This window comes from Hyperolius riggenbachi, chromosome 3 (genome assembly GCF_040937935.1).
Source record: "Hyperolius riggenbachi isolate aHypRig1 chromosome 3, aHypRig1.pri, whole genome shotgun sequence".
NCBI classification, from domain to species: domain Eukaryota; kingdom Metazoa; phylum Chordata; class Amphibia; order Anura; family Hyperoliidae; genus Hyperolius; species Hyperolius riggenbachi.
Genome location: NC_090648.1, coordinates 340,720,429 through 340,740,428, shown reverse-complemented (window position 1 = coordinate 340,740,428; position 20,000 = coordinate 340,720,429). Strand labels below are relative to the sequence as shown.

At 41.5% G+C, this 20,000-nt stretch overlaps 1 protein-coding gene across 7 annotated transcripts in view; it reads right to left on the bottom strand.

The window, feature by feature from the left end:
• LOC137563885 (uncharacterized) overlaps positions 1 to 20,000 on the bottom strand; it is a 348,893-nt gene that overhangs the window by 141,886 nt on the left and 187,007 nt on the right. For all 7 annotated transcript variants that reach the window (XM_068276935.1, XM_068276936.1, XM_068276937.1 and 4 more), the window contains 2 exons: positions 16,386 to 16,486; positions 6,189 to 6,312 (listed from right to left, as the gene is read on the bottom strand). In XM_068276935.1, coding sequence (XP_068133036.1) covers positions 6,189 to 6,312; positions 16,386 to 16,486 — 225 coding nt within the window. The remainder of the gene's footprint in view (positions 1 to 6,188; positions 6,313 to 16,385; positions 16,487 to 20,000) is intronic.

The window sequence follows — 20,000 nt, the reverse complement described above, 5'->3', positions numbered from 1 at the left end:
GGTTTCAAGGCGACTCAGCTACACAATCTCCCTTTTTGTTGGTAAGTAACCAAAAGTGTTGTGTCTCACTGATAAGTTCCCTTGGTTTAACGTTCTCTCTCTCTTTTCTTCTCTTAAGCAGGCCATACACTGGCTCGATTCACGGGCGTTTCGACAGCAGATCCGATCCTGGGATCGGATCTGCTGCCAATCGCTTGCGCTAAACGCACCCGCCGATCCGATTCCCTCCCGAAATCGGATCGGTCCGTCGATCGCGCCGTGCGGGAAATTACCCTCGATCGCCCGGCGGTAGGAGCGCGTCGCTTGCGGCGTACGATTCGGGCCCGATCCGAGCATGTATACATTACCTGAAGCTGGCTCCGGGGTCCTCTTCTCCTCGCTGCACCGCATTTCCGCATGTCCCAGTGTACGCTTATACTTCCTGTGTCACTCCGGTGACCAGGAAGTTGAAATAGAGGGCGCTCTATTTGAACTTCCTGGTCACGGAGTAACACAGGAAGCGCCGGGATGGAGCAAGAACAGCGGTGCGGTGCAGTGCGGAGAAGACGCCCGGGAGCCAGCCTCAGGTAATGTATACGGGGGGGGGGGACAGGCGGCAGGAGCAGCTGAACAGATTGTGATCGGTTTCAGGCTGAAATCGATTCACAATCTGTTTGCAGTAAAGGCAGCCATACGATCCCTATCTGATCAGATTCGATCAGATAGGGATCTGTCAGCTGGTCGATCTAATGGCACATCGACCAGTGTATGGCCACCTTTACAGGAGTTTCATTCCAGCAGAACATCCATAGAAATATATCAACTTCACTGACTAGCTACAATTAGCAGGACTGAGGATATGACACTATTAAGGCAGGCAAAGTGTCCATGAAACAAAATAACAGTAGACGGCTGAGCTACACATCAATTGGGGGTTATAAGGAAGGCCATACACTTTCTGGCAACATAGTTCAAGATGTACTGGGATGTAACCAGGACACAGTCTTAGTTACTCATACATCAACAGTGTTATAATTTATAATTAAACTGTTCAGTATGTTAAAGGTTTACGGTTTCCTTAAGTTCATATTAGACAGGCAGATCCTAGTGCGCCACTCTAATCAGAGGAAAATAATTCCTTAATCCTGCTGTTAACTGTCACTTTTTTCTGGCAATTAACTCTGAATTCTGTCTCTCTGTCTATTTTTTCTATTACTCTGAATACTGACTGTGGCATGTTAGTAGCGTCACTCATACTCATCTGTCATTTTTGACTGTGTACTGTATACTTAGATCTGGCTGCTCTGTCTCTTTTCTGTTTTTTAGCTGTCGCCTATGTTATTCCCCTTCTTGTTAGCATCCCCCATTGCGCCTGGGTAGCTGTTGGCCCACACACCGGATCTCCTCTGTCATCCTGAGGTAATCACTGCTGCGCGGTGTGCCTCCTCTCCTCTCGCTCTCCGCTGCCTAACGGCACCGTTTTCTGTGAGGAGTTCTCCCAAGTACATGTCGCCCGCTTTGCCCCTTGCACTGCCGCTCGCGTTATCACTCACTCTACTTCCTGAAATATCCCCGCTTTGTGTACCTGTTTGCTAGGTGACCAGCAAAAGTGCATGCAACGATATGTCTGTGTGCACTGTCTCTATGCGCCTATTTGGTTCTGCCTATTGCCAAGTTCTGTGTCAGCAGCAGGCGTAATTTCGCTGCTGACGCGAAAATAAATACACATGTCAGAAGAATAAAAAAAAACACTTTGTTCCCTGAAAGGGCTACACCAGCAATCATTTTTTGACGGTAAATTACATAGGTGTCTCCCAAAAGATAAAACGATGTACAAGAGGCATTATTTTGGAAAAAAAAAAACATTTCTCAGATTGTATTTAAATTTGAGGAAAAAGTGTCTAGTAAAAAAATATTCATACCCTTCACAAACTGTCACAGTCTGTGGGAAAATCCCAAGTTCTATACCATTCCAAATAGTCCAAGATGTTCTAAAGCATTCTAATTATAATTACCCTGGGTAATTGGGAACAGATGTTTTAATCAACTCAACAGGTGAAAAATAGCATATCTCTGCAGTTCGTTTGTGGACAGCCATGCTAAGACGAAGGAGCTCAGTGAGGACCTGCAGCAGCGCATTGTGGCTGCTCACAAGTCAGTAAAGGTCTACGAGGCCATTTCTAAATGTTTTCAAGTTCCAGTAGCTACAGTGCAAGGTATTATTAAAAATAAAAGATGTTCTGCACTGCGGAAAATCTCAGAGGACATGGTCGGAAGCCAAAAGTTACACCTGTACTGGCCAGGAGGATAGTGAGAGAGGTGAAAAAGAATACAAGGATCGCCACTTCTCCAGATAAGGCACACAAAAGCTTGCTTGGCCTTTGCAAATACTCATCCGGACAAAGAAGAAGACTTCTGGTCTTCTGTGTTATGGTCAGATGAAACAAAAATGTAATAGTTTGGTCACAATGAGGTTTCCTTCATTTGGCTTAAAGAAGGAGAACACTTCAACCCAAAGAGCACCATCCCCACTGTCAAAAATGGTGGTGGGAACGTAATGCTTTGTGGGTGTTTTTCAGCCAATAGACCAGGGAACCCAATCACAGTAAATGGCACCCTGAAAAAAGAGCAATACATTTTCTCAACCACAACATCAAGCAGGCTGCAGAGAAACTTGGCCTTGGGCACCAGTGGACATTTCATCATGACAATAACCCAAAACACACAGCAAAAGTGTTAAAGAAATGGTTAGCAGACAACAACATTAATGTTTTGGAGTGGCCCAGTCAGAGTCCTGACTTAAATCCAATTGAGAATATGTGGAGGGAGTGAAAGATCAGGGTGATGGCAAGAAGACCCTCCAACCTAAAAGATTTGGAGCTCATTGCTAAAGATGGATAGGCAAAAATACTTGTGGAGACATGCAAAAAGCTGGTCTGCAATTATAGCAAGCGTTTGATTGCCAATAAAGGCTTTTTTATTGATTATTGAGAAGGGTATGAATAATTTTGGACTAGACACTTGTTGGTTAAATGTAAATAAAAGCTGAGAAATGTTTTTTTCCACAATAATGCCTCTTGTACATCGTCTTATTATCTTTTGGGAGACACCTATGTCATTTCCCATCAAAAAAAATTCTTGCTGGTTGAATAAAAGTAACTTTAAGTCAAAATTTGCCAAGGGTATGAATAATTATGGGCAGCACTGTTGATGTGTTGGAGACACAGTATCTTTGCAATGGAGAAAAATCAGTAATAATTGTAATGCTGATAATAGAGAACTTAGATGATTTTATTTATAAGAGTAACCAAGAGAACATTTGTTTAACTGGTATCAGATGTTATCAAATGAGTGCTTTGAAACAGTTGCACACAAACAAGATTTAATAGTGAAGACAGGAGTCCAAGTAAATGATAAAGAAACTGAAGTACAGAGAAGATTGAGGTGGTTCTGCTCTTATCTCTGAATGGCATGTGCCATAAATCATTAAAGAGGAACTCTCAAGTCATATAAGCTAAAGGTATTTCTTTCATCTTTCCTGAAATGTTAATGGAAGAGCACATTTATTCCTATAAATATGTAACCAAGTACTGTATAATAAACCAGCTTCAAGCCTAATTACGTCTTTCTCTTATCTCTTGTTGTAAAGAAATTTAGGATTTGAAAGTAACCCAGGAAAAATAAAAAGCATTTAAAATCCCAACACACTTACAGTAAAATTCCACTTTTATTCAGAAAAGAGGCCATTTCAGCTCAGGACTATACACTTTTGTAAACATCTTTAGAGTTTGCTTACCTCATTTTTATACACATATGGAAACACTGTACTAATTCTATATTATTCCTTATACTGGATAGGTGTGTCAATAATAAGTGCTGGATAGTTGTGTCACAGCCTACTGGAAGTGTTCCATGCATGGAGCTACACAGGAATGAGGTGCAGGAGTAGTTGATGGCACCCATACCACACTCATGCATCCAAAACTAAAGTAGGCTGTCAGTGCGACTAGCACCAATCAGAATAGGCCAGCAGCATAGTGTGGTTTAGGACCTCCCCTAAAACAGAGTACTGTGAGAAGCCTTACAATCCTATTGGCAAAATGTTTTACTTACGCCAGTTGAATTAACTGTAGCATTCTATCTAAGAGGAATACAATCAAATACATTCAGAGAGAACAACTAAGCCAATACAAAGTGCATATTGGGTTATAATATATAGCGATGGAAGGCTAATTTTCTAACCCTTCTTACGTAGTTTGTAAGAATGTGGAAATGGATGTTGTACTTTCTAAAGTGTTAGTCCATCCAAGATATATATTTATAATAAAAATTCCTTTTTTTGTATAGCACTTTTCTCCTGTCAGACTCAAACGCTTATGAGGCAGCCACTAGAGCGCACTCAGTAGGCAGTAGCAGTGTTAGGGAGTCTCGCCCAAAGAAGTCCTTACTGAATAGGTCCTTACTCAACAGGCAGAGCCGAGATTCGAACCCAGGTCTCCTGTGTCAGAGGCAGAGCCCTTAACCATTACACTGTCCAGCCACCGCTATTTATCTAGATTTCTGTAGTATCGGAAGGTTCAGCACGCACCTGCCAGTTATTTTGTAATTGCTGTCTGTACCACTGATGAGGAGATTTTCCCTAACCTGATTTCCTGTCACCATGCCAGTTCAACTCTATAAGGGGTATATATATATATATATAGGTATATATATATATATATATATATATATATATATATATATATATCCGCCGCCACCGATCGTTAGATTAATGTATGGGAACATTGTTCCCATTCACTCATCTCCCTTCTATGCCACCGTGATCGCAGGCATGAATGGATGAAGCAGAGCTTTTCAGCACAGGAAGATTTGGGTGCAGCCGGCACCACCATAGACTGTAATAGGAATTACAGCTATAGTGGTGCTCAGTGAGAAACGTCAGCGCTGTCAGAAGATGGAGCTGAAGTTACTTTTAAAACACAATAATTCGGCCTCCAGCAATAGCTGGAAGCCAAATTATTTAATTCCCCACCATCAATGGCGGCCTGGAGGGGGAATAGTAATTAACACGGCCGGGACTTGTGCAGCAGCAGGATCAGCCATATACAGGCTGTATCCTGCGCCCAAGTCTACCGACGCCTTTTTCAAATGGATGCTGAATGGATGCCTAAATCACTTCCCTAGTTACAGTGTAATGCATTATTTCCTATGTAGCATACTTATTGAACACTTATAGGAAGTAATGCGCCAAATAGTAAAATTACACCTACTGACTTTAGGGAATAACTTTTTTTTAATATGTATGTCAAGAGGGTATATTATTATTAAAATATGGGCTAGAAATTAGTGATGAATGTAAAACTGAATTTCCAAATAAAATATCATCACCATACATTCTACTAGGGATATAATTTTAATGTTGCAATAACCGGGACAAATGGGCAAATAAAATGTGTGGATTTTAATTACAGTAGCATGTACTATTTTAAAACTATAATGGCCAAAAACTGAGAAATAATGATTTTTTTCCCATTTTTTTCTTATTATTCCCGTTAAAATGCATTTAGAATAAAATAATTCTTAGCATAATGTACCACCCAAAGAAAGCCTAATTGGTGGTGAAAAAAACAAGGTATAGATGATTTTGTTGTGATAAAAAGTGATAAAGTTATTGGTGAATGAAAAGGAGGAGCGCTGAAATGTGAAAATTCCTCTCATCCATAAGGTGAAAAATACCTGCAGGCTGAGATGGTTAAGATTGCTGCATTTATAAAAAGGGTGATCTAATTAATTGTGGTGGCATTCAGTGCTTTAGTCACCAACTGTAAACTTCTGTAAAGTTCAGCTCTCCAGCTCCATTCACATGAATGAACCCTGAAAATTGCATTTGGCTACCTCTAAGGCTTTGATTAGTTATGTGGCCCATAAGTAGCTTGCACATGCCCAGTGTAGATGTACTTGCCCACAACAGGGAACACAGCTAGACCATAATTAAGGACCCAGTGCTGGAAGAATGGGCTATAAGAGGAACATTGTTGTTTCATCTCCCAGAGAAATGCTTGCTTTTTAGAAGGAGAACTTAAAACTACCTTTCAGTTCTTGTACTGCATTTCCACACCACACATGTGGACTGCAAGGTGTTCATTGTGTCAGATATCACTGGATAGAGATAGTAAACGTTTTCTGTATAAAAGTTCTATAAATGGTACCTCTTATAGTATTTGATGAAGAAGAATCAGAGCAAAATGAAGAGTCCAGAGCCAGGCTGGAATTGTTCTGTGCAGCAGAGTGATGATGGAGATGGTGGACTGCAGTATCGTTCTCTTCACCAATCTGTAGAAAGTAAGACTACTTATGAGGATAGTCAATATTTAATTTAGAGAAACTTAGGACTTCTGCTTCAGTGTTCTCCCCAGAATTTTTTTCCAGCCGGGTGGCATGAAAAAGTAGCCGGGTGGGATGAGATGACAGAATGCAGGGCCAGCACTTCTCTGCTTACAGCAGAGGAGGAGGTGAGCCAATGACAGCCGGGTGCTCACCAAAACTAGCCGGGTGGAGCGCACAGCTAAAAGAGCCTGGGGAGAACACTGTGCTTTGTAACAGAAATTATTGTGAGCATGTTACAGGACAAGTTACCATTATTATAATTTAGTATTTATATAATGCTGACATCTTCTGCAATGCTTTACAGAACATATAGTCTTGTCACTAACTGTTCCTAAAGGTGGCGACACACGATACAATAAAATGATCAGATTTTACGGCAATTCAATAAATATGATCGTCTCTCCTAAAAAAAAAAAAAATCGAAATCTTTTTTTCATTCGACTGAAAAAAACAATCAGATTTCCATTTTTTTTCGATTTATATTGATCCGGAATGCTGGAAAAGTGGAAACTTTGAGGCAGTAGTTAGAAAAATAAAATAAAGAAATAAGGGGAGATTCTACTTGTATCCTGTTTCTTTCCAGTGAATTCCTAAGGGAGTAGTTTTAAATTGTTGCATCACTAACGCCAGTACAACCGCCCCTCACTATTGGTCCTTTTTTCACTTTTAGTGGTGTTATACTTACTTTGATTATGGCTCTAACATTGACTTCCAGATATACACAGTCTTGGTTTAATTTGATAAGTACGAACAGGTAACTTACCCTATTTTGTATAAAATATTTAAAGTGAACCTTAACCGAAGTAATGAAAAAGAGATTCACTTACCTGGGGCTTCTACCAGCCCCTTGTAGCCGTCCTGTGCCCGTGCCCTTAACGATCCTCCGTTCCCCTGCAGCGGATTAGTTTCATTTTCGGCCTACTGCCAGTCAACGGGCCACTGTGCCTGTGCAGCCCTGGCCACGCCCATCCTCGTACATGTTCATGTCAGCGAGTGAGTCCTGCACAGGGGCAGTAAGAGAAAGCCTCATACTGTGATTGCAAAGGACGCACTTGCCGGTGTAATGTCTGATTGCGCTGCCCGGAAGCTCCATTCCACACTGAGTAGCACGCATGCTCAGTGTGAAGTTAATTATAATGCTGCTGGTAAAATAATATCTCCGCTTCCACACATCATACACTCACCAAATTTTCAGGGTAGGGAGAGGATCCCCCGAACGACTTCTATGCCAAATTGCAGCCCCCGAGCCCCGCTGGTTTAGGAGATAGATTAGAGAAACCTATCTCGGGAACCAGTGGGTCTCGGGGGCTGCAATTTGGCATAGAGGTAGTTCAGGGGGTCCCCTCCCTACCCTGAAAATTTGGGGAGTGTAGGCTGTGAAGAAGCAGAGATATTTAGTATTTTACCATCAGCAGCATAATTAAATAGGAACTGTGGCCGCACAGTCTCCTACTGCGCATGCGGGGCAGCACAAATCCAAAGGCAGCGTAATCAGACACAACACCGGCATGAACGCAAACAAGGATGTGCGTGGCCAGGGCCGCGCAGCACAGTGGCCCGCTGACTGACAGTCAGCCGAAAATGAAACAAAGCCACAGCAGGGGAACAGAGGAATGTTAAGGACTGGCGCAGGCACAGGACAGTTGAAGGGGGCTGGTAGAAGCCCCAGGTAAGTGAATCTCTTTTTCATTACTTCGGTTAAGGTTCACTTTAACCACATACAAAATTTTCTTATAGCTCTTCATTGGCTGCCAATTAACCAGAGGATCCATCTCAAACCTATATACAGTATATGGCTGTGGAGAGGACAGACCTAATAGCATCTGTGTCTCCAATCTGTTCATGTGAACAATGTGATCATGCTGATCATTTGACTCACAGTGCACTGATTGGCTGTTTACAGGTTTGGAACAGCCATATGTGCAATAGCAAATTCCAAAGACAAACAGTAGTTGGGGCAGCAGTTGAACATCACCATAAATAAATGGTTAATGTGAATGGGAAGTGACAGCAATGTGCAGTTTAACAGCTGGCTGGATAGTGTAATGGTTAAGGGCTCAGCCTCTGACACAGGAGACCAGGGTTCGAACCTTGGCTCTGCCTGTTCAGTAAGCCAGCACCTATTCAGTAGGAGACCTTTGGCAAGTCTCCCTAACACTGCTACTGCCTATAGAGCGCGTCCTAGTGGCTGCAGCTCTGGCGCTTTGAGACCGCCAGGAGAAAAGCGCGATATAAATGTTCTGTGTTTGTCTGTGTTTGTTAACAGACTGCTATAGCAAAAAAAGAAGTACAGTTGCTAAGTCTAACTGCCAAAATAGTAACATACCAGCCTCCCTACTTGCACACTATTTTGTCAGTTACTAAGGTAACTACTGTTCAGGAAACACTTATTAAAACAAAGAAAACCTTGAAAATCGTCCATGAGGAGATGGACTAGTGTAAAAACTTGTTGGCTCAGTCAGATTTTAATTGCTTACTTTTTTCGCTGTAGTGGTCCTTTAAATATGCCGCTCAATATGCGAATGGTCAAAAAACATCAAAAACATTTAACTATAAATACTTAAATAAAAATTTAAGGATTAGAGGTTAAACAGAAGGTTTAATGGACAAAAAGTTGATTTGGGTCAGCGATAACTCAATACAAGGTCATAAGCATATTAGAATAAATAACTTAATATATGTCATAATATAGATATAAAATATAAATTATATATATATATATATATATATATATATATATATATATATATATATATATAGATGGATGCGACTCCTTAGTGACTTAGTTGGGAGGACTATGGGCTCCCAGTTACTAGGTAATTCTGCTCCCTGACAAATATGGACATGGAAAAGTATTATAGTTTAATGTTCAACTAAATTGGTAATATGTTTGTATAATCAACAAATATTGTTATACTTGGTCTGTTTATTATTTTAAATTACTGATGTAAATTTATTATTGTACTGAAATGTTCTTTAGGGCCTTTTTATGAAAATTGCCCATAAAAAGACAAAAACTCAAAAAACTATTGAAACCTAAATACTTAAATAAATCATAGATCTGCCACTTCTTCACAATATAAGGAATATCTGTACTACATATATTATGCTTAATTCTCAAATGTGCCTCATATTTTTATACGCATGACCAGTTATATACAGACAGTGTCATCATAAAATAATGGACTTAAAAAAAACCTGTAAAATATATATATTTTGAGACATCATGATGTTTATTTCTCAAGGCTTTAAATTGCAATATATAGTATAAGAGCGCACTCACTGCTTCAATGCACATATCCTCAGGGAACAGCTGTCCTGCCAATATTGAATTATATATATCTCTTTACTCTTCCCATATACACAATCCGGCCTGGTGCACACCAAAATCCGCTAGCAGATCCGCAAAATGCTAGCAGATTTTGAAACGCTTTTTCTTCTTTTTCTGTAGCGTTTCAGCTAGCATTTTGCGGTTTTGGGAAGCGTTTTTGGTGTAGTAGATTTCATGTATTGTTACAGTAAAGCTGTTACTGAACAGCTACTGTAACAAAAAACGCCTGGCAAACCGCTCTGAAGTGCCGCTTTTCAGAGCGGTTTGCGTTTTTCCTATACTTAACATTAAGGCAGAAACGCATCCGCAATCCAAAATCTGCAGCAGCCTGGGAGTATGCGTTTCTGCAAAACGCCTCTCATTCAAATACATTACCCTAGCGGATCCGCACCCGCAAGCGGATCGCAAACCGCAGCAGAACTGCTCTGGTGTGCACTAGGCCTACAAGATTATTATTGGACAAGAATGAAAATCTGTACTTATATGTGTAATGCTGGAAATACACCATACAATTTTCTGTTAGATTCTTCTGTTAGATTTTCTGTTAGAAAGCATAATTAGATTATTTTCTGTAGAGAATGGTCATTATCTCTGGTGCATTGTCTTCTGTTTATTTCCTGATGAGTAGAACAATGCCTAATTGCTCGGCAGATAGATGGTAAGATAGATAAATTTCCAACATGTTGAACTTTATCTATCTGGCAGGTAAATCTTACAGAAAATTGTATGTTGTATTCCCAGCAGTAAGAGAAAAAAAGTCATTTTTGAAAATGTTGTCTGGTACAAAATTTTCCTGAAAATGTAATGGAATTTTTGTGAAAATGATTTCCTTAATGTGTTTGCCCGTGTCCATTGACTTCAATGCATTTGGAGAAAATTAGGGGGTTTTTTTTATGCCCAAAAACTGCAATGCATTTGGTGAATATTAGTTTTTGTGAGTATTCTCACTTGTGTGAAAAAGTGATATTTTTGCGAACATTATGGCGAAACGAAAAAGGGTCATATTAGCTGCTATGTAGGGGTGATCAATAAGATGCAAATCATTTCTCCTTGCCTTCAAATTTCATGTAAATTAAATGCATCTTGAAATTGGACCATTTAGAATAGCATCCTGTCAATTGTTATTGGTCTATGCTTAAGCTGCATAACATTAATATTTACATGAAATGTGACTGTAAGGAGAAAGTATTTGCATCTTATTGATCATACCTACTGCTATGCTGTTGATTGTATGAATTGCTATTTATATAATTAATATATAATTGCATACTCCCTCGCCTCTTGTTTCCCCCATACATTTAGATGGTAAGGCAGCAGGGACAGGGCTCTCTCATCCTTTTGTGTCTTGGAATTTGTTACTCAGTCTTGAGCTTGCAATCTGTTATACATTTTATTCATCAGGTTACATTTGTCACTGTAATCACCATTTCTGTATTGTGTACCAGTGTCCATATTTGATGTATATCATTGTCTGTTCAATTATGTACCCATGTTTGTTTTATTACTTTGTACAATGCCACGGTACATGTTGGCGCTTTATAAATCAATAATAAACATTAAATAAAGTTTTTTGTATTTTAATATGGTTACTTTCTAATCAATGCTTGTGGACTTTAGGTGGGACCTATATAACTGCCAGGCATTACTATGTAACCATATGTACTTTTTAATGTTAGTTTATCTATCTATAAACAAACTAACATGATTTCCTTTACACAGGACGAGTGGGCTGGTCAGGATGTCTCGCTATAAAAAAGGGGGCTGGGAAAAGTACCTCAGGCTTATCTGTTTTGTTAAAATCCAGCCATGGCAGGTCCATCCAGTGACCTTTTCATGACATTTACACATTTTAGAGTCTTTTAGAGACATGGAAAGCGGGGCACATCATTTTCTCCAAGCGCTGCTGTGTGAGGAATTCCAAACTGAAGATTAGTAACTCTTATTTTTGAATATGAAAGAAGCAATTCTTCTATTTGCAAACATAATGTCTGCATGTAAAATAAACAACCACATTTTTTTTCCACTTGTGGAAACTGGCAGTGTTTTATATGCAAATGTGACACATGCAAATTAAAAACCGATGCCACATTATAACGCAAAGCTTATTGATTATAGATACCAGCTCTTTCTGAAATCCCACTGTGTGGATCATTAGAATGATGAACAGGTCAATAACCACCATAACCACTAGTAAAGGCACCTTTATAGATAATTGCATCATATAATCCAATAAACTGCCAGTTAATGAAAATTCACTCATCTGTCCCTGCTGACCCAAAGCCATCTGGTAACCTCAGTTATTCTTCCTGGCATCCCTGCAGAGAGACCTCCAGAGAGACCAGTTAATAATTATTCACTGGTCCTTATGACAACGCCAAGCGCAGCGCTGAGGGCAGTCTGGGGAATTTTCTGTGACAGTGCCCAGTGTCTTCTAAAAAGGCAATAAAACATGTCTTGCCGTTTATTGACATACCAGACAATCGTTAATGCTTATAGGACTTAATTGTTGGTCACAGCTTAGAGAGCATAATATTGGCTGGAGCTTGGCAGAAATGTTAGCAATGACAGGCCCACACATATTATAACATTTTCAGTTGCAGCATACTTGCCCTGTGGCTTGATCACACTATGGGGCTGATTCAATAAGAATTCAGTCAGCTGTGGTAGCCAGCACTTTCATAAGTGCAAGTTAGTGTCCCTCAGTTGACACCTGATTCATTATTACAACAGTGCAAGTCACTATGATAGCATTAGCAACCACTCAGTACCTAGTGAGGCAGCTTAATGCGGAACTGAAAATAAAAAAAGGTTTCACTTACCTGGGGCCTTTGCCAGCCCCTTGCAGCCATCCTGTCCTGCGCCGGTCTTCCACGATCCTCCGTTCTCCTGCCGCCAGCTACTTTCGGTTCGGTCAACTTGTAAGTCGATGGGCCACTGCGCCTGCCCAGCTCTGGCCATGCGTGGCCTTGTTCTCATTCCTGTCCACAATCGTGCTCTGCGCAGGAAGCTATTGCGGACGGAAACGTGAGCAAAGATACGCGTGGCCAGAGCTGCGCAGGCGCAGTGGCCCGTGGGAAAAACCAAAGCTAACTGGCGGCGTGGGAACGGAGGAATTTTCAGTTCCGCTTTAAGCACTCCTGCTCAGTGACTGTTGGGTGGAAGATTTCCTAGGCATACAGGTTTCCCTCTTTAGTAGTATTAGCCACACTCCCCACTATAATGTCTGATATCGAGCAGACAGAGGGGTTACCTCCATTTATCAGCACTGACATATATGTCAACAGTTAGTGGGTGTGCCTTCCAAGAGAAATTGCAAAGCCTTTCTACACTGACAGCTGCTAGTGGGCACAGGAGCTTTTAGAACACTTTCGCACCCAGTCCAGTAACAAAGGGGAACAGATTGATAGTGCTACCTGATAGTAAATAAGACCATTTTCATTTTTCAATAATCTCACTGAATGCATTGAAGTCTATGGCCATGAGAAAACACATTTTCACAGATATGTATGTGTGTGCCTACATTTATGGGCATGCATGCAACACATTTTCACCAGATGCATTTAAGTCAATAGGCATTAGGTAGCACATTTTTGTACACGAGTGTATGCGCAATAATTTACGGGCATGCATGCAAAAACACATTTTCACAAAATGTATAGAAGTCAGTGGGAACGATAAAACACATTGTCAAGAAAGGGTGTATTTTTGCGATGATATATATCTTGTAAAAATTCATTATATTTTCACAAAAATATTGATTCAGGCAAAAATGCTAATTTAGAGGTGTAAATGACATTGGCAAAATTTGAGCTTATAGCTACTATCTGAGTGATCACCCTAATACAAATGCAATCAAATAAACAACCTCACTCCAGCTAATATGCACAGGGTCTTCTTAAAGAGTAACTGTAGTGTAAAATCAGGGCTGTGGAGCCGGTACAAAAATTATCCAACTCCTCCTCAGTTAATGACTCTGCTGACTCCAACTCCTCTAATTTGCATATAACAACCTTGTTGATTAAAAGTATGTAACATAAAAGGCATTCTATCACTGCCAAAGCTTAGGAATTTTAAAGATATTTTAAGATGGCACCTTCTTTTGGGAAGATAAAGCTCCTGGCCAGCAAGCTGACACTACCATGTCGACCGTCCTATACTGTCATTGCCAACTTAAATTCCTTGGCATGTCGTCTGTATAACAAGATTCACTGGAGTCCCATATCAGCCAGATGCTGATAGCCCCACCACCTTGCAGAAAAAGACCTCTTCCTTTTCTATATCTGATACAGAAAAGGCCAGTACACACGCTGTATTTTTACAAATGACGAGTCCGTCAGACCCTCCCACCGGGTGGTCGTTTTGCCGACAGTAGCACGTGTGTACAAGCTGTCGGCAGACTGATCAGCCGTGCCTTAAGTTTACCTCGGTGTTTTTTATGTACACCAGAGTTGCACTTTAAACTTAAGATATAGCTGCAGAGTAGCTGTTGAATAGAAACTAGTCCTTGGTAAGTGTACATGTTGAGGGTGCAGACAGGAACCAATAATATCCATCAGGTCCTAGCTAGGCAAACTTACTGTGGGTACATGTAAAGGTGATGTGCAGGTACTTTTCTGGAAAATTCTTCCTCTTCCACACATTCATCACGCACGATCTGAATCAGGTTTATGGGTTATAGACAATTCCTCTGCTTTTAATGTCTTCAACATTCTCAGTGGATTCACAACAGCTCTGCGGTTAGTGCATATGTAAATGTATACTACTCTATAACTTAAAGTGAACTAAAAATGTACTCAGCAGAACTGAAAAGGCTTGGTGTTTCTTTAGTTTCACAGCATCAGAACTTTGTTTTTCTTACCAAAGCATAATTTTTAGCTGCATTTTTAGCTAAGCTCCACCCATCAAAGAAAACTGCCCGGGCTTTTTTTCCCTGATGCTGTGCAAAGCATAATGTTCCTGCACTAGCGGGAATGCGTAAAAATGTACGCAATGCGGCCCGCCGACTTCCTAGGTCGGCAAGCTGCCAGCGGGGGACTGGAGCGGCAGTGAGTGACTACGAGGGCACAGGATGGCTGGTTGCATGGGGCTGGTAGAAGCCCCAGGTAAGTGAAACTCATTTTTTTTATTTTGCTTGGACATTCCCTTTAACCTCTTGAGGACTGCAGGGCTAAACCCCCCTAGTGACCAGGCAATTTTTAGTTTAAAAGGCCACTGCAGCTTTAAGGCCAAGCTGCAGGGCCGCGCAACATAGCACACGAGTGATTTCCCCCCCCCCCTTTTCTCCCCACCAACAGAGCTCTCTGTTGGTGGGGTCTGATCGCTCCCCCCATGTTTATTTTTTTTTTAAATAAATATTTGTGTTGCCCTTTTTAAAAAAACAAACCCTCTTCCTTTAAATCCCTTCCCTCCCTCGCTCCCTCCCTCCCCACAGCCGGCCAATTACGGCGATCGGCTGTCATAGGCTTCTGCCTATGAGAGCCGATCGCTCTCTTGTCCCCCAGGGGGACAGCCGTGTCACACGGCTGTCCCCAGTGCAGCGCTGCTGCTGATCGCAGCGCTGCACAGAGTAAATAGACGGCAATCACGCCGTCTAACGAGCTCCGCCCCCCAAGCAGGAGATGCGCGCGCAGCCTGCGCGCGATCTCCTGCAAAACAGAACCCCAGGACTTTACGCCAATTGGCGTTAGGCGGTCCTGGGGCTGCCGCCGCGGCCACGCCTACTGGCGTGACGCGGTCGGCAAGAGGTTAAAGGGAACCTGAAGTGAGAGGTATGTGATGGTGGCCATATTTATTTCCTTTTAAACAAAATCAGTTACTTGCTATCCTGCTGATCTCTTTGGCTTAAAGAGAAACCGTAACCAAGAATTGAACTTCATCCCAATCAGTAGCTGATACCCCCTTTCCAATGAGAAATCTTTTCCTTTTCTCATACGGATCAGGGGGCTCTGTATGGCTGATATTGTGTTGAAACTCCTCCCACAGTGTGATATTGGGAACATGGTGCTGACATCTCACTGTGGGAGCCTTGTTGCATAGTGGGAAATAACAGCTGTTTCCAACTGCCAAAAAAGCAAGCAGCAGCCACTTCCACATGACATCACCTGCCAGCAGTAAAAATGTCACCATGTTATAAATGTCAGAATGTAAATCAGGGGGAGGAAATATTTTACAATGGGAAAACACTGACTAAATCATTTATACATAATTATTGTAAAAATTAAGCACTTTTGTTCATTACATTATTTTCACTGGAGTTCCTCTTTAAGTAATATCTAAATTGGACACCAGAATGAAACATATGACTAATCTGGTCAGACTTGTGTCAGAAAACCTGATCGTCATGCTTGTTCAGGGTCTATAACTATAACTATTAAAGGCAAATGATCAGCAGGACAGCCCGACAATTTGCATTATTTAAAAGGCAATAAATATGTCAGCCTCCACATCACTGTCTCTTCAGGTGTGCTCTAACTTCTAATGGCCATGGAGACCTGTCTGATGTGTTAATTGTATTTCATTTATACATAAGTAAATGGATAGTATAAATAAGGAATCTTCACACTGAAATGACAATGGTAATCAATAAAAAATACAATTTCCTCTTGTTGAAGAGATTAATAGAATAAAAGCTGTTCATATAAATCATCATAAATGTAAGCATTGCTTGGATTGACCGAGTTTATCTTACTGTTGCAACGTTATTATGATGATTGTCTTGCCCCTCACTGGAATAGAGCTCTGGGGTATCTGCTACATCCTGGACTCCAGATGACGGAGACAGAAGATGGCCTGGCAAGACAGAGGATCACAATCTGTAAACTAAGCAGTACTGCAGAAAGGTTACATAATTAGAATGATACAATGAAATAAAAGGATTTAACATAATCTCACCAAAAGAGAGCTTACGTAAACCAATTTAAAAAAGTACAGCATTTTCAACTATTGATATATGATTTGTATTAGTAAAGGGGTTGATTTGTATTAGTAAAAGAGTTAATAGCAGATCATGTTAAATATAATAACCTCTCTATTTCTGTTGCCAAAAATGTTTACATCCAATGTTCAAGTTCATAGTTCCATTATGTATTCTTGTTGTTTTGTATAAATGATTATTATTATTTAGTATTTATATAGCGCCGACATCTTCCGCAGCACTTCACAGAGTACATACAGTGGGTTGCAAAAGTATTCGGCCCCCTTGAAATTTTCCACATTTTGTCATATTACTGCCACAAACTTGAATCCATTTTATTGGAATTCCACATGAAAGACCAACACAAAGTGGTGTACACATGAGAACGAAAATCATACATGATTCCAAACATTTTTTACAAATAAATAACTGCAAAGTGGTGTGTGCATAATTATTCGGCCCCCTTTGATCTGAGTGCAGTCAGATGCCTATAGACATTGCCTGATGAGTGCTAATGACTAAATAGAGTGCACCTGTGTGTAATGTAATGTCAGTACAAATACAGCTGCTCTGCGACGGCCTCAGAGGCTGTCTAAGAGAATATTGGGAGCAACAACACCGTGAAGTCCAAAGAACACACCAGATAGATCAGGGATAACATTATTGAGAAATTTAAAGCAGGCTTAGGCTACAAAAAGATTTCCAAAGCCATCTCACGGAGCACTATTCAAGCCATCATTCAGAAATGGAAGGAATATGGCACAACTGTAAACCTACCAAGACAAGGCCATCCACCTAAACTCACAGGCCGAACAAGGAGAGCGCTGATCAGAAATGCAGTCAAGAGGCCCATGGTGACTCTGGACGAGCTGCAGAGATCTACAGCTCAGGTGGGAGACTCTGTCCATAGGACAACTATTAGTCATGCACTGTACAAAGTTGGCCTTTATGGAAGAGTGGCAAGAAGAAAGGCATTGTTAACGGAAAGCATAAGAAGTCTTGTTTGCAGTTTGCCACAAGCCATGTGGGGGACACAAGAACCATGTGGAAGAAGATGCTTTGGTCAGATGAGACCAAAATGGAACTTTCTGGCCAAAATGCTAAACGCTATGTGTGGCGGAAAACTAACACTGCACATCACTCAGAACAAACCATCCCCACTGTCAAATATGGTGGTGGCAGCATCTTGCTCGGGGGGTGCATCTCTTCAGCAGGGACAGGGAAGCTGGTCAGAGTTGATGGGAAGATGGATGGAGCCAAATACAGGGCAAACGTGGAAGAAAATCTCTTGGAGATTGCAAAAGACTTGAGACTGGGGCGGAGGTTCACCTTCCAGCAGGACAATGACCCTAAACATAAAGCCAGGGCAACAATGGAATGGTTTAAAACAAAAGATATCTATGTGTTAGAATGGCCCAGTCAAAGTCCAGATCTAAATCCAATCGAGAATCTGTGGCAAGATCTGAAAACTGCTGTTCACAAACGCTGTCCATCTAATCTGATTGAGCTGGAGCGGTTTTGCAAAGAAGAATGGGCAAGGATTTCAGTCTCTAGATGTGCAATGCTGGTAGAGACATACCCTAAAAGACTGGCAGCTGTAATTGCAGCAAAAGGTGGTTCTACAAAGTATTGACTCAGGGGGCCGAATAATTACGCACACCCCACTTTGCAGTTATTTATTTGTAAAAAAAATGTTGGAATGATGTATGATTTTCGATCCACTTCTCACATGTACACCACTTTGTATTGGTCTTTCATGTGGAATTCCATTAAAATTGATTCACGTTTGTGGCAGTAATGTGACAAAATGTGGAAAACTTCAAGGGGGACAAATACTTTTGCAAGCCACTGTATATAGTCTTGTCACTAACTATCCCTCAGAGGAGCTCTAGTCCCTTCACCATATGTAATTTAATTATAATTCATGAATTGATGTTTTATGTTAACATTAACGGTACAATAATGAACCTTACTTTGAAAATTATCAGTGGGACATTTTAGTGTGGCTTCCTATTTCATGTGATGAAAGAGGGCAGAATTCATTAAACTGACAGTTTTACAAGAGATATTTACCCGTTTTGGAGGTAGTCACAGCAAATGTTTAGGCTAGTTTTACAATGTTATGTTACATTGCAGAAAAAGTGCAACATGTGATGCATGCAATGGGTTACAGATTGCCCAACAAGCTCATGGTGAACCAGAACACCAAGGAGGGTGTAAAGCTGGCCATACACTGGCCCGATTTGCCGCCGTTTCGACAGCAGATTCGATCACTGGGATCGAATCCGCTGCCAATCGTTCGCGCTACATGCCGAATTTCGATCCATTTCGTCCGATCCTGTCGATCGCTCCGTGTGGAAAATTACCATTGATCGCCCGCGGGTAGGGAGCGCGTCGCTAGCGGCGTTCGAGTGCCCGACGACCGACGCAATAGAGAGGCAATACATTACCTGCTCTGCCGGCGCGACTGTCCCCACTGTCACCGCTGCTTCTTCTCCGCTCTGGTCTCCGGCATGCTTCAGTTCCTCCTGCCCGGCAGGAAGTTAGAACAGTAGAGGGCACTCTACTGTTTAAACTTCCTGCCGGGCAGGAAGAAGTAAAGCATGCCGGACCTGGAGACCAGAGCGGAGAAGACAGCGGAGACCTGGGGACTGGAGTCGCGCCGGCGGAGCAAGTAATGTATGCGTGTATGCGGGCATGCGGGCAGAGGGAGCGGCGGCAGCACCACCACCACAACAGATTGTGAACGCTTTCAGGCTGAAATCGGTTCACAATCTGTTTGCAATAAAGGTAGCCATACGATTCCTCTCTGATCAGATTCGATCAGAGAGGGATCTATCTGTTGGTCGAATCTGATGGCAAATCGACCAGTGTATGGCTACCTGAAGGCTCGGTTCACATTGATCCTAAAATAGCTTACGTTCCGCTCCAACGAGCGGAACGCAGCAGCAGAAGCAATGCTTTCCCAATGGGAAAGTTCACATTGCTACATTCCACTCAGTTCCGCTCCCTGCGTTCCGCTCGTCGAAGCAGACATTCCCGACCTGCTTCACGGAGCAGATCGCAGTGCAGGAGTGGATGCAGGCTCAATGTGAACCGAGCCTAAGGGTCTTAAAAGGACCAAAAAGCCCTCTTACTAAAAATGATATGTATAACAGAATTTTGCTTTCTTAAAACAGGAAGTATTTGCAATTATGCAGGTTGGAGTGAGTACATGAGGTGGCCCACTGTGCATCACTGCTGCATATGCAAATCATCCAGGTGTTGTCCCTGAAAGCTAAACACGCTTTCAGAACCGCTGGAATGCAATGATGTGTCAGATTTTTGTTCAGAGCCATTTTAATCCAACATGCATACAAACGGTTTCAGACTGGTTGATCTTCATCAGTG